Source organism: Oreochromis niloticus, linkage group LG12 (assembly GCF_001858045.2).
Source record: "Oreochromis niloticus isolate F11D_XX linkage group LG12, O_niloticus_UMD_NMBU, whole genome shotgun sequence".
NCBI classification, from domain to species: domain Eukaryota; kingdom Metazoa; phylum Chordata; class Actinopteri; order Cichliformes; family Cichlidae; genus Oreochromis; species Oreochromis niloticus.
Window position 1 is genome coordinate 7,921,101 of NC_031977.2, and position 14,792 is coordinate 7,935,892.

The 14,792-nt window shown below is 41.0% G+C and overlaps 1 protein-coding gene across 1 annotated transcript; it reads left to right on the top strand.

The window, feature by feature from the left end:
* The first annotated feature begins 1,442 nt into the window (after positions 1-1,442).
* On the top strand, positions 1,443-11,678 carry tbx1 (T-box transcription factor 1). Its single transcript, XM_003448580.5, is given in 10 exon segments — positions 1,443-2,264; positions 3,532-3,561; positions 3,564-3,870; positions 5,949-6,050; positions 6,441-6,612; positions 7,781-7,936; positions 9,038-9,105; positions 9,729-9,829; positions 10,613-10,765; positions 10,768-11,678. Coding segments are annotated over 10 exon segments (1,500 nt in total). The 5' UTR covers positions 1,443-2,080; the 3' UTR covers positions 10,995-11,678.
* The last annotated feature ends 3,114 nt before the right edge of the window (positions 11,679-14,792 follow it).

The following is a 14,792-nucleotide window of genomic DNA, read 5'->3' on the forward strand; positions in this document are numbered from 1 at the left end:
GAGTCAAAACTCAAAGCTCCGTTTAACTCCAAAAATGCTTAAATACAACACAAAACAAAAGAAAAACTACTAAACTCTGGTCAGTCTGGCTGCCTTTTTTATGTTCATCAGCGTTAAAATGTTGTTTTGTTGTTGTTAACTTAAAGTTTGCAGGTATTTTTTTAATCCACGCTGCAAAAATGAGTTATCTCTCTCTCACAGGCAAAATAAAAATCCCAATTTCCGTCGCTCTGAAGCTTCAAATTCAGCATTTTATTCACTCAAGCAAGATTTTGTTATGCCTTTATTTTGGGTTGCTGCTCTGAATATTCCCGTATTGGGCGAATGATTTTTAGTTATTATTATTATTATTATTATTATTATTATTATTATTATTGTTGTTGTTGTTGTTGTTGTTATCTTCAGGCTCACATTTTACTGAGTCCGCTGTGCCTCGGCTGAGCGAATCCCGACACAGTCTCTTCCCATTTCGCTGAGCTCCTGTATTTTGTCTGTTATCACCTAACTATTTACAAAGGAGGCTTCCGACTTGGCAATGATGAAGTGAGCCGGTATCGATGGCATCATATCAGATTTAAAAAAAAAAAAAAAAAAAAAAAAAAAAAAAACTGCCGGAAGGAATACATCATGTGGGTGATGGTTTACAATATTTTTGACAGCGACAGGATTCTTTTACATCGTAATCAATGCAAAACCAATCAACCAATTCAATATCTATCTATCTATCTATCTATCTATCTATCTATGAGGGGTTTATTTATGCTCCCTGCCTCCCATGGAGAAACATCCAAAACAAATAGGCCTAATCCTCTAACTGCTTTATCCCATTAGAACCCCGCTGCTGCTTTCACGCTTAATTCACTGACTCCGGTGTAAATTAAACTCTATCCGGTCGCTATCGCACCAGCTTCCAGCACAACACATCTTGAGTTGCTGCACATTAAAGTTGAACCTCGATAAGCTGAGAACCAACAAAGCGAGACTGAAGGCGGGAGGTGGAGAGGTCAAGTCCAACTCCAGCTTGAAATGCCACGTGTGTATGCTTCTCATTTTTACTGACTGCAAGGGTGCTGTTTCTGCGAGTCTGTCTAGTGTATATCCAGGTGTGTCTGACACGAAACTAATTGAATGTGATGGCTTTGGGGGGGGAAATGTGTGCACGCAGGGGCTGGACACTCCTCAAAAGTCAAAAGTACATCTGCATTCTGACTCGTTTCCATCTCTGCGCCTCGCAGATAAATATTTGCTTGGATTAAAACATATTCTCGTTATATTCTGCTTTTTTCGGGGGGGGTTCTTTTTTTGACTCACTAAACCTTCAAAGCATTTGTGAAAGAAGTCAGATGTGTGGGTTACTTTATATTTATTTTTGTCTACCTATTTTTTTTTTTTTTTCTTAAAGAAAACTGCATTTTGGGTCTGAACCCTTGCACAGAGCACTCATCAGATTTGAGGCTGTTATTGCACTCGAGCCCCTCGTGCTCCACGCAAACTCTCCAGAAGTCTAAATATGCGCACGCCTGCACATACGCGTAATTTACTGGAAAAGTGGCGCTCTTTGAAGACGGGACACTGCGGTGACGTTGGAGTCGAATCCAAATGACTGACAAGGTCTTATTGAAATAAAACATCGAGTGCAGAGCGCGCACACTTTTTTTTTCCTACAGTGATGCAGGGGAGGCGTGGATCTCGCTCACTTTTGACATTCTCGCAGCAGTAGTAGCTTCTCCTCAAGGCAGGACTCAGATGACACCACCCCGCCAGCGATCGGAGGAGAAACAGGGGAAGCTCTCGCTCTCTCGCTTCTCAGCGGATGAACTATGCTTTGACACCAGGACGCGTTTAGGGGTTCGTCACGCGAATCGGAGCATCGCCAGGCTTTTTGGCGTCTTCACTATAATCGTGGGAAGTCCTTCATAAGAACCCACGGAGAGCCGGTGGCGGAATGTGAAAAACCACCCCCCAAATTTTAGCGCATGTTCCTCTCCATTGTGCACAGCCTTCTCCTGCTTTCTGCGCGGTTGGAAAGCGGGGGAGAAGGAGGAGGAGGGACGGCTTTTAACGACTCGATCTCTTGCCTATGGACGACGGCGGTCCCCTCTCTCCAAAGGCAAATGCTTTCAGTATTGCCTCTCTGATTTCGGCTGCAGAGCAAACAGGAAACGCAGCGTTTGAAAAACACGGCACCGGCCTGGACAAGCCAGACCTGCATAACCACAGTTCCTTTAAAATGCACTACAGCACTGTCACCCGGGAAATGGAAGGTAATTGTGTTTGCTGATGTAGCATGTGTACGTCTCACCCGAAATTCCCCCCCCCCTTGCAACTTTGTGTTTGCCTGATTCTCCAACGTTTTTGAAATGCGCAAAACCGCGCATGAGTGCGTTGTTTTGGAAGGTATAGAAGGAAATTACAGCTTTGTTTTCTTTTTTTAAGTGCCACAGAGTTGAGCCACTGTTAAAATACTGCCGATTTTAATCGCCGTGTTCACCATCAGGGAGAAGAAGTCTGGAAACAAAACAGTCAGAATGTGGGGTGGGGGGTGGGGGGTTCAAACGTGCCAAAACCCCAAAGTGGTGTACCAAGAAACAACTTTAATTCGTGGACAGAATCACATACATTCAACATGAAGCCAAGAGGAGGAGGGTTTACACGGGCGCCCCGTGCGTAATGGTAAAAACAGACTATAATAATCATACTCAGCTTGGAGGGGGGTGGGGGGCTGTATATCCATCCCATGCGTCTATTTGTCCATAAGGAGAGCGCTGCAGTCACCTGCTGCCTGTTTGTTTGTTCATGCAAATCGATGTGTGTTTACCTTGTAGAGCTTTTGCACTCCCCTCTGCCTGGCACATCCTCCATTGTTTGTTAACGGGGGTGATGTGGGCGATATCCTTATCCAAAAGTTAAATGGGTGCCGGAAAAGCCATTAAAAAGGGGCGCACTTCTCTGTCAATCAGTCTGGTTGCAAGGCGAAGAAAAGGCACATTACCTGCAGTTCCTTATCTAAATAGAAATAAGAACCGGTTTTATCGCAAAGGGGAGGCCCTCTGCGTCAGATAAGAGAGGAGACTGGTTTGCAGTGTTAACACACTGCAGCAGCACACAACAGAGGCCGCTCACAGCGCGATCGATCACGAGCGAAAACCAATTCACGCGCACTCCGAGTTAGTTTCCTCGAATAGTTCGGAGATTCTACGGGATCCGCACCGCTTATTGGGGAAAACTTTTCTTTTCTTTGCTTTTCGGAGGTCTCCTATTTTAGATCAGGCAGCCCGTAGTATGCTGGCAGTGGATGAAACCTCAGGGACTGCCGAACAGCCGAGACGGAAACTTTTTAAACCGAAACGAGTGCATTTGTGCTTGACGCTTTCATCTGGAGATCACTGAATCCTGCTTCTGTTTTTCACTCTCTGTGTTATAATCGACTTGAAGTGAAAGGCATATTTAGTAAAATCTAGTTTTCTGGGATGATTTCAGCCATATCCAGTCCGTGGCTGACGCAGCTGTCCCATTTTTGCGATGTTGCAGCCTTCACGACGAGTAGCCTGAGCAGCCTCAACACGCCGGGGGGCTACCACCTCTCTCCGTCCCCGGGGACCCCTACAGCCAACATGAGTCCCATTTCGAGCCCTGCCCGGCCGCCCAACACAACTACAACTATCCGGGATCCAACCCGGGCCAGGCCCCGTCGAACGACAACGGGACCGCCAACTGCTCCTCGTCGTCCTCAAACTCTACGCCGAACAGCAAAACTATAGTGAAGAAGAACCCGAAAGTTGCCAACATTAACGTTCAGCTGGAGATGAAAGCTTTATGGGATGAATTTAACCAGCTAGGCACGGAGATGATCGTCACCAAGGCCGGCAGGTGAGTACCCATTACACACAGGCCAGAGGCGCTGGAGTTATTTTTCTCCTCGTGTAGACTAGAAAAATAATACAGGACTTTAATATACTTTAATATATACTGTAACATCTGAGCAAAGAACCAAACCGGGAAAGGATAAGCAACTACTTTAATTTTTCATGCGAATGTCTGTGCAGAATAGCAACTATAAGTCCAGACTAGAAAATAAAGTTATATCATTTAATTAAAAAAAAAAAAATTTCATTAAAAAAAATACTCCATATTTTTTTACTCTTGCTATTTAGTCAAATATAATTTCCTACTTTAATAACGTCATGGGCTCAGGCAGCTGACACGAAACATCACTTTGTGCCATGCACATGAAGGCCTGTGATGTTTTCAAATAATATCCAGCGGACTATTAACACGTGTCTCTGTCCATCAAATCATACTGCTTTAGAAAATGTATTTTTTTTCTCGCTTTGGTTTTTTAAAACAAACAACACGCTTTCAGCTTCTGGAGATGTTTTAAAAACAAGGTCAAATACAAGGAGGCTTGTATTTGGATGTGTGTCTGTGTGTGTGTGTGTCGGCTGTAAACACCGTGTTGATCTCATCCAGTTGCGTTTTATAGATCTAATAAGGATAAGTGTGACTCTCGTGTGTGTGGACTTCTTCGCCCTCATCCTGCTCCAATTTTACGCACTGCTGTTATAAAAAACATTGTGGTCTTTAATTTATGAGTCTTTACATGTAGGATCAGATCCTACAAGCCGATTACAGTGGTTTCTTTTCTTCTCTTTTTTTTTCTCTGATTTCACAATTATGGAAGCGCCTTTACGCTCCACGCGCTCAGTTTTGGTTGCATTTAATGGAGTAAAATCTGTTGGATTTGGTTATTAATAAAACACAATATGATCATTTATTGAAATGTGCTGAAAAAACACATCATTCTTCTTGTGTCTTTAGGCAAGACACATTTCTGCTGACCTCTGACCCCTAGGAAGAGCCGATAGTGTTCCACATTAACATTCATCGTGCTAACCATGCTTCCTATTATTAAAAAAAAACATATGTAAAGTAGCATGACATAATTGCTCAAATCCTAAAAGTGCAGGTTGAGTTTCCACGCCGTGCACTGCGTGACAGGAGAAAGGAGATCTGCAGCACAGCACTTTAAAAGCTCCTTCAGCCTCACCTAGCCACAACACTGACGTTAATTGAGCGTTGATTTTAGGATCCCTTTCACTGACTCGGCGGATTACTCAACTTTCGGCTCATGTTCTTGAGGATATGGATCTCTCTTACATAGTAACCCGTGTAGTGCAAGGGGAGAAAACAAGCGCCACAGTGCAGGGGCCAGAGTGTAGACTAAAACGCAGAGCAAAACACCCAAAAGGGATTCGGCCAATTTTCTGCTGTCAACGGAGAAAATGATTGTTAAGAAAATAACATAATCAGTGGATCAGTATGCAGGAGTGTTCTTGTTGTTGCTTGCAGATTCAATTTATATATATATATATATATATTTATTTATTTATTTTTCCTGTAGTCAAGATGATGGAAAGTTCAAAAACTCAAAACTGAACTCTGTAAAAAGCACGCGACGCTTATGAGCACGTGTGTATTCACATGTGATTAGACCTTCATGTTTCTGGAATTCATCAAAAGACCAGGAGAGAAGTTAAAGCCAGAAGTTACAACAGCGCAGCTAAATGGCAACAAACGCAAAGTTCCGTTGAGATGAGGGAGACTTTTTATCCGGTTACGCACGGGCTAAATCACGTCATTTCCAAGAGCTTGAAAACCTTGTTGTAGCCTCGAGCTCGGGCAAAAATAAGCTCGAGCAACATTTCTTTCTGCAAACTGCACACTTTAAAAAAACACACACACACTTGTTCATAATCATTTGTTTTCTCACACTTACTCACCGTCCACACACACACACACACACACACACACACACACACACACACACACACACACACACATTGATGATTAGTTTTAGAAAAATAGCGCGTAAAGTATTAAAAGCATTAAAAGACGCTTTAAAGCTGCTGCTTTTTAACAGTCGCCCCGTGTTTTTCTTCCTCTGTCAGGAGAATGTTTCCAACTTTCCAAGTGAAAATATTTGGGATGGATCCCATGGCAGACTACATGCTCCTGATGGACTTCCTGCCTGTAGATGACAAACGTTACAGGTAACTTTTCATGTGTCTTCAGACAAGTAAAACACCGCTTTCAGTCAGGACGGGACTGGAAAACATTGTGCCTGTCTTGGTTTTTTAAGACCCACCCTGGGGTATCGAGCAAAATGAGAATAAAAAAATGGAAAACACAACTTAAGAACTTAACAATGAGACACATCCTTTTCAACAATTATCCACGTTATACTGCAAACATGTTGGTGACTAAATACTGACATTAACGATCAATTAAGTGTCTTATTTTTCCCTTTATCTTGAAGCGTGTGATAGCGTTATGTAGCGTCGTTACTTCTTCATACACGCCAACACATGCATAGACATTTTGCATGCCTAAGCGGGCAACTTCTAACCTTGCGTCTTAATTTCCTTTTATGGCCCTCCTAGGTATGCTTTCCACAGCTCGTCGTGGCTGGTGGCGGGCAAAGCTGATCCCGCCACACCGGGCAGGGTCCATTACCACCCAGACTCTCCGGCCAAAGGCGCACAGTGGATGAAGCAGATCGTCTCATTTGATAAACTAAAGTTAACTAACAACCTTCTGGATGACAACGGACATGTGAGTACAAAACTGGAATTAAATGAGTGCTCAAGAGGCCCAAGCTTGGCCAGAAAAACCACCCAGCGAACGGGTACTTTGTCCTCATGAGCTCTCGTTAAACGATAAAGCTGTTAGTAGTTGTACCAACGAATTCCTCCTAAGAAAATCATTTACGTAAAATATACAACCATTTATTTGATTACAGTGATAGCATAGATGATGTCCTGTTTGATTAATTAGAGAGCATAATTTAACATCATAATCATCACCACATGAAACGGTCAAAATACAAAAAATTCAACAGAATTATTGTATTTATTTATTTTTAAATCCCAATAATAATAATAATAATAATAATAATAATAATAATAATAATAATAATACAGAGTGATACATTTTCTCCCCCTAAAACTGATCGATATAAGATTTTTTGTTTTTTTTTTAACGATATTTTCTCTAAAACTTTGATTTTGCCAAAAGCTTAATTTCTGTCCTCAAACACGGCACCGCACACGAGGCTTTCCTCCAAAAATTCCTGAAAGGAAGTGGAATATTTCACCACTGGAAATGATTTCAGACCCTCCTGCTTGATCTTCCACCACCCTTCCTTCTCTCTGCATTAGATGTAAAATCAGGAGAGTTTGGGGGACTTAAGCAAATACTGAAAAACAATGAGCTGTAACTGATCGAGTGTCCCGAGGATTCACCAGAAAGTTAGTTTTCTTCTGTTATTGCCTAATCGGTGTATAAATGAGAACCATGCACATGATATATTCTCAGTCGGCCCTTAAATATTTACAATATTACTGTTTACCTAGAACTGTATCTGCATACCAACGGATTTTAAGTGGAGACCCAGGCTCCCTCTGGGTTTTGTGTTATTTAGATTACCAAATTTGCTCACCGTGGAGATGACCAAAGCGGTAAAAACGTCTAACAGATCGAGCCCGGGTCTAGTTTGGTCTTTACACGTTCTACTTTATTTCAATCCAATTTAAATTAACTTTGTCGATTATTTATTGAATTATTCGTTAAATCTCTCGTCAGTGATCCTTTTCGATCGCATGTTTTGTTTTGTGTTTTTTCTGTTTTTGTTTTAAAGCATGCGATCGAAGATGATCTCTTTGTACACTTTAAGTCGACGATCCTTGAGCAGGCTTGCTTTGCTTTTTTTTTTTTTTTACAGATCATTCTGAACTCCATGCACCGCTACCAGCCCAGGTTTCATGTGGTTTATGTGGATCCCCGGAAGGACAGCGAGAAATACGCAGAGGAGAATTACAAAACCTTTGTTTTTGAGGAAACCCGCTTCACAGCGGTCACAGCGTACCAGAACCACAGGGTAAGCGGCTTTTATGACCCTCCATCAAATTCAAATACGGTCTGCCGTGCAAGAGAAGCCAGCAACTAAACGCACACAGAAACCGTTTGTTGTTCCAACATGATGCGTACAGCACAGCTATACCATGAATACCGTATCAACACAGAGAGGTAATGTAACCGTGTTACGTTAAACCGAACTCAGTAACTAAAGACTTTAAAATATGTATTTTTAACTACTGTTTAATTGAGGCCGTCTTATGCATTTGCGTAAAAACAATCAAATAAAAATGATTCCGCTTTTTTCGCCCAAATGTTGCCTCTGCGCTGTGAGCTCAGCTTGCACCCCATCCCTGCGTGCTCCCTGCTCTGTTTTCCATCAGTCCCCGTGTCTGTTTAGATTCAAACATCAGTGCGCTCATCGCTTATTTGGAGCGACTCGTAACGAGTGAGACGATAGAAGGAACCTGGCTTCAGTTTTCCTTTCAGCTATTTACACCGAATCCAAGTGTGTGGGAGCCGCTGCGTGACGGTGATTGATATTCCCGTTAGCTCACGGAGATAGGACACGGACTAAAAACAAGCCGCTTCTGTTTTGATGCTGAATGTTTATGGCAAATGGTAAATAAATTACTTTTACGCACGAAGGCGCTCTGCGTCTTTTCATAAGGATTCTTACTTCCATATAAAATGTAAATTGAGCTCAACTTAAAAAAAATGCACATACATTTAACATGAAATATAATTAAATTACATGATGATCATCATTATGATAAGAAAGCTATAAAGTGATATTAAAAAATAATGACTGACAATTTTCTTACCCCACATGGAAACCTGCCCGTATATAACATTATATAGGTGTAAATGCTACAGAAGAGCACAATTACATACAATAATTATAATAAAAGTAATGATAATAATAAATAAAATCTACATGATATTGTAGCCATCAAACCTGCATGTTTTATTTAAGACAACTGTGTGTGTTATTATGACAGTGTTCTGTGTATTACACCTGACTATCGCTGCTATCCTTTCTAATGAGTAAATGCAGTGACGTAATTGGGAAACGCGTTGTGTTTAGCGTTCTGACTGATTTTACGCTGTCCTTTACTTTCAGATCACACAGCTGAAGATAGCCAGTAACCCCTTTGCAAAGGGCTTCAGGGACTGTGACCCAGAGGACTGGTAAGCTTTCCAATGAAATATATTAGGCCACAATTTTATTGGCATGTTTCCACATGATTGTAAAAAAAAAAAAAAAAATTGCACTGCAGAGCAGGCCGGGGCCAGAAAGCTTTTGCAAAATAGTTTAGTTGCTTGTTTAATGTCTCACATGGGGCAGATGGGGTGGAGCTTGCCACAGGAAAGAACACAAGGTGCTGTAAATTTCAGAAATTACTGGATATTGTTTGAAGCTCAGCCAAGTGTGATTTTCTGTCACTAACAGATCATCAGACACTGGCATTTGAGACAAGGTAGCAAAACTCCACCCAAATGCTTTACTCAGACAACTTCAACAAATGGAAATAGTGCTTCCATGTCTGGAAATGACTCAGATCGCTTCATTTTTTTAAACCAGTAATGAGAAATTGCACAGGACTATAGAGGATTGTTTTTATTATTTAACAAAAAAACATAATCTGAGTAATGTACGGCTGTACCACATTTATATTCTGTGTACATTTCATCCACGATCTGTCAATCAGCAGTGTAGCTTCTTAAAATGTGCATCATTTTAATATATAATAAAGAAACTGTGCCTTTGACATTCATTAAATGAGTAACTGAATCCACTCTCCCTGCTCCAGGCCCAGGAATCACAGACCAGGCTCTCTGCCAATAATGAGTGCCTTTGCCAGAACAAGAAACCCAATGTCATCTCCCCCTCAGCAGAACGGCACAGAGAAAGGTCTGCAGCTCGCTCTTTGTTTCATTTCAAAACTCACGCCTGCTATCAAACATGAAATATAGTCCTGAAAATTCATTCAGCATTTCTAAATAACATCTTTTATTTCAGCTGTCAGCATACTTCACTTCTTCTTTCATTTTCTTTTTTTTTTCTTTCCCCACCTTATCCTTAACAGAAGCCCACTGATGCATTTGCAGTATCAGGCCAGTGATGGCTTTTAATTAAACATCAAATATCAGCCAGTCAATGTCATCTGCTGCAAACATAATAGGGGTTCTTATGTGGTTTTATAACAGACCACAGCGTCATACCGCAGTAAAGCAGGCAATGGAAATTAGATTTCTTTGACATGACGATGACTGATGTATTTATTAGTTCTATAATAAGAATGAAATCAATTAAATGTTTATAAAAGTGGGAGCTTCCTATTAGCTTTAAATAGTACATTTCATCTGAAAGAAATATAAGCTGGGAATCTGCTGTCTTTAATTTATTCTGCAACATTTCGACTGAAATGCAGAATTTTTTTATTTAAACAATAACGTGACAGACTTCTGTGTACACTTCATAGTTACCTAAACACTGCTTACACCTGTAAATAATTCACTCATTTATTGAGCATTATATGCAATCTCTTAACACCTACAAGTCCAAAACACTGAGTATTCAAAAACTTGTACCTGCAGTAACTTATTGTGGTTTAAAGTGCAGAAACTATGCAAATACTGTTAGTGGTGGGTATTTGCATGTTGGCTGACTGTTCTCATGTCCCTACCTTCACAGAAGACAGTAGGCGGGAATATGAGCGAGACCCCAGCGGCACGCCTATACACGCAGACCCGGCTCACCAGCTGATGTCCCGGGTCCTCAGCCCCGCCCTGCCCGTCCCAGGAGGCCTGCACGCCGTCCCGATCACAAGTGGCCGGCCCAGCCCTCCCACGACCTTCGGCCAGACCCCCACCCTCTACCCCCGGACACCCTGCACCACCACCCCTACAAGTACCCCACCACCTATGAACACTACCTGGGAGCCAAGACCAGGCCGTCACCCTACCCTTTACCTAGTATCAGAGGACACACATACCATCACCACATGAACCCCGCCACAACTAACATGTACTCAGCCACCAGCGGCCCCTCTAACTATGACTACGGGCCCAGATAATGACTGCTGTCCACCAGGGCTAACAGCACGCAGCACTGTGGGAATGGAAACAGACAGGAAACACAATCCTGCCTGTTGATGGCTTAAGCAACCTGCAGGGTGCAATCACGGGCTGAAACTCCTTTCTGCTGGATAAACCCTGCTGTATTTATTTAAAGGAAATGCATCTTTGCGTCAACAATGGGCATCTGTTCTACGCCCCTGAAGAGGTCTGCTTTGACCTTTGAACTGAAAATGGCAATAGGTCTACATCAGGCCACCTCCTACCTGAGCAGTGCAGACATTGAGCCAGCAAAGTGAGGACAGAGGAGAGACCTCAACTTAACACAGACTTTCATCACAGACTGGAAATGATTTTTTTTGTGTTGGATGCACTTTTTGATTTGCCTTGTTTTTATTGCTTTCAAAAAAGCCATATGTTATATAGTCCATCAGCCTTTCTAGGTAGACGAGACGTTTGCATGTCATCAGAGAGAGAGGGTGTGTCGAAACACACTGAAATGTTTTTGTTTGAGGAAAAAAAAAGAAGAAAAAAACGTCAAGATTTGATTTTGAAACACTCTTGAGCCGCTCTGAGAAGCTTGTACCATGGCACTGACTTGCAGCAATTCAAAGTAAATAAATGAAGCAGAATGACTGTTCTGTATCTATAAAATAAACATTAAATTCTTGTAATTCATAAAAGCGGAGGTATTTGTGCCAGTCTTCCACTCACATACTGATGAGGGTTTCCACTCTATCAGCATTGTTCAAGTTTCTCCAACCGGATTTGCCCTGTTGAAATAGGCCGCTGTGTCCCCTGCTGCTGTTTCAGTCACTGGCAGGCATGACTTGGAAGCTGTGTAAACATAAGAGCCCTTTATAGTTCAAAATGTTAAAATGTGCACCTGGTTTCATAAAAACACACTCTCATACACAAATGCATTCATCAACCACACATCTTACATATCCTCTACTAGAGTAAATAGGCTCTGTTCACATTGCTGCAGTTTAGTAGTTTAATGCATTAAATTTGTTGCAAGGGGGCAGTAAAAGTCTTTAAAAATTAAAACCTTTTTGTACCATTAATACCACAAGATACAAATTGCATATGTGTGACTCATAGACAATGAATTTTGAATGTCATGCTATTATTACAAATTATTTTCTCAAACAGTAACTTATGAAGTAATTCTAATGTTTTCAGGCACTTACTTATCAAAACATAGAAAATACATTTTATGGGGCACAAACAGGCCAAAACAAAAAACATAAGCCCCACATTTCTCGTTTTCCCGTCAAAAGGATATCATTGCTCATATATAATGGGACAGTGGGGCGAAATGTTGAGAATGTGACCCTCCTCTTATCTGTGCGGTCATTTCCATCTCCTATTTGAAGTCCTCTGAGGAATGCTTTGTTGTCAAGGTTAATCTGACTGAAATGGGGGAAATTCTGCTTTGGGATTTGTGCCTGTCACGATACAAAAGGAAACGTAAACTAATGATTCATTTCAATAATGTATTTTTTTTTCTCTCTCGAAGCCGGCCGTCATTTAGCAGAGGAGGAGGGGGGGTGCCCGAGGGCGCCTGACCTGACTGTTTAATGGCTTGTAAAGGTGTCAGAGGTTAAATAATGTTTCCACTCATTTAAACGCTAATTAGATGTATAATTGTTTTTGCTTGTTTGGGTGGGGACTAAATTTTAAAGTTATTTCGTTTGCAACAAAGGTTTATACACGAGGCGTGCCAGCAAGGTTTCGTTAGAAAGCCAATTAGGACCCGGATGTGTAATAGCTTAGCTGCCCAACACTAGCAAAAAAAAAAAAAGCTGATTTGTTTTTTTAACAAACAAAACTACACATTCACGCGGCATGCTACTCTACCTATGTATGTGTATTATTTACATTCACAAGGTATAGTTTTAATTTTAGAAACGGTAGAGGCCTTTTTCTCTCGTGTGTGTGTGTGTGTGTGTGTGTGTGGTGTTGCATTACCTACCTAACGGTTTAACTGTTAAATTTCCTCCACATGAAGTCACAATGAAATGCATCATTAAAAAAGATTAAAAAGTTATTTATTTTTTTACAAAAAGAAAAGCAAAGCAAATATGTTACCCGGCATCAAAAAAATAATTCACAAAACCTTTTAATTATTATTATTTATTTTATTTTATTTCATGCGTGTCCAGTAGGGATACGCAGCGGTCTGGAGGTGTAAAGCCACTCGGTGTGAGCTGAATCCGGGCGGCCAGCGGGTGTTGAAGACAAGCCAGGTAGCAGGAGTTTATTCCATAGACTACATATGTACCCCCGGGACACGTGATAGGGTTAGGTGAGGGTAACTAGTCGGTTAGAAAGGGTCAAAAGGTTATATTGGGACTAATTATAGGTTTCACAGCACAGAAGGCACATCAGTGACTGTGCTAATAGACGTGGTAGAGCGGTGAAACTAGTTTAAATAACTCTGACCCCCCAAGGTCAGTCACCACACACAAAAAAAACTTTAACAGTCACAAGACATTTCTAGAATTTATTAAATTTCTCCTCATAAATAATATCAATAGAACTGTGATGTCCATAAAGATTTCAACTGCATCCTATTTAATTTATTTATGCATCCTCCTATTTTCTTTAAAACTGAGTTTTAACAAAGTCTTTACGTTTTCAACTACATCTTAAAATACACTGTAAAAGAATTTTCAGTTAATTCAGCGTTTTAAAAAGGTAATAAATAGGTAATAAAGAGCTTAAAAAAATAAAATAAAAATACCGCAAAAGTATTTTATATTTACATTTCTGCAAAAATGGCAGTACTAATACAAAAAAGTACATAAAAACTTTCAAACTGACTTCTAAGAAAATCACTTAAAGTCAGCAAAAAGTATTTTAACTATCTAAACACTAACGACTGACAGTATACACAGGCTTTATACATATCAGTCTTTTATACAGTCTGCATGCAGCTGACTCCTTTTTGTTCTATTAAAAAGGCCTATGTAGTTCTGAATAAGAATGTTAAGATACTGCTACTTTGTCTACTTTTGGCTAGTTTAATCTACAAAAAATGCATCAGAAAACCCAACTATATAAATAAAGTTGTAAAATAAATGTAGCAGAGTTCAGGTCAGTATTTATTTATGAAGTGCAACAGAGTGTAATCTAAGATGAAAGGCTGAAGTAATAAAATGTCAAAATTTCGGTCACAGTGCTGCTGTTTTCTTCAGGCCTGCCCTATTCGTAGCTGTGTCAATTATACCAAACTGTGCACAACAATGAAAAGATTCTTTATATGCTGCACACTCAGACACAGTCTTAGTGAATGGGTGTCCCTGGTATAATATATGCATCAGTCTAGACCTGACATTGAAAGCCTCAGGCTGTGGAAAATTGGGGAAATTGCGCCTACTGGAGAAACTGTGATGAATTACATATCAGCATCAACTAAACACAATCAGTATGGTCCCAGCATTCAAAGATGTATTCACATACATATTGTGTGTTACATTTCCACTCATGCACATGAAATGGCACTGCCACGCTTTCAACAGGTCTGGGCCATTTTAAAAGTCAATATTTCAGTGTCATTTGCACAACTCTACTTAAACTGTGTAACATTCGATGTGCCTCGATTCGTCATGCCAGCAGAGACAGGATGCAGAGGAGCTCCCACATTAAGACAGCTAAGATGGACGATGCCGCCACCCGAAACATCATTTGACACTCAGCTGCATCTGGAACATCTGCTATGACAGGCCCGTTGGGGCGGCGTTCACTTCACCTCGGCGTGTGGAACCCTCCTGCGGTATCTGGGGACACTT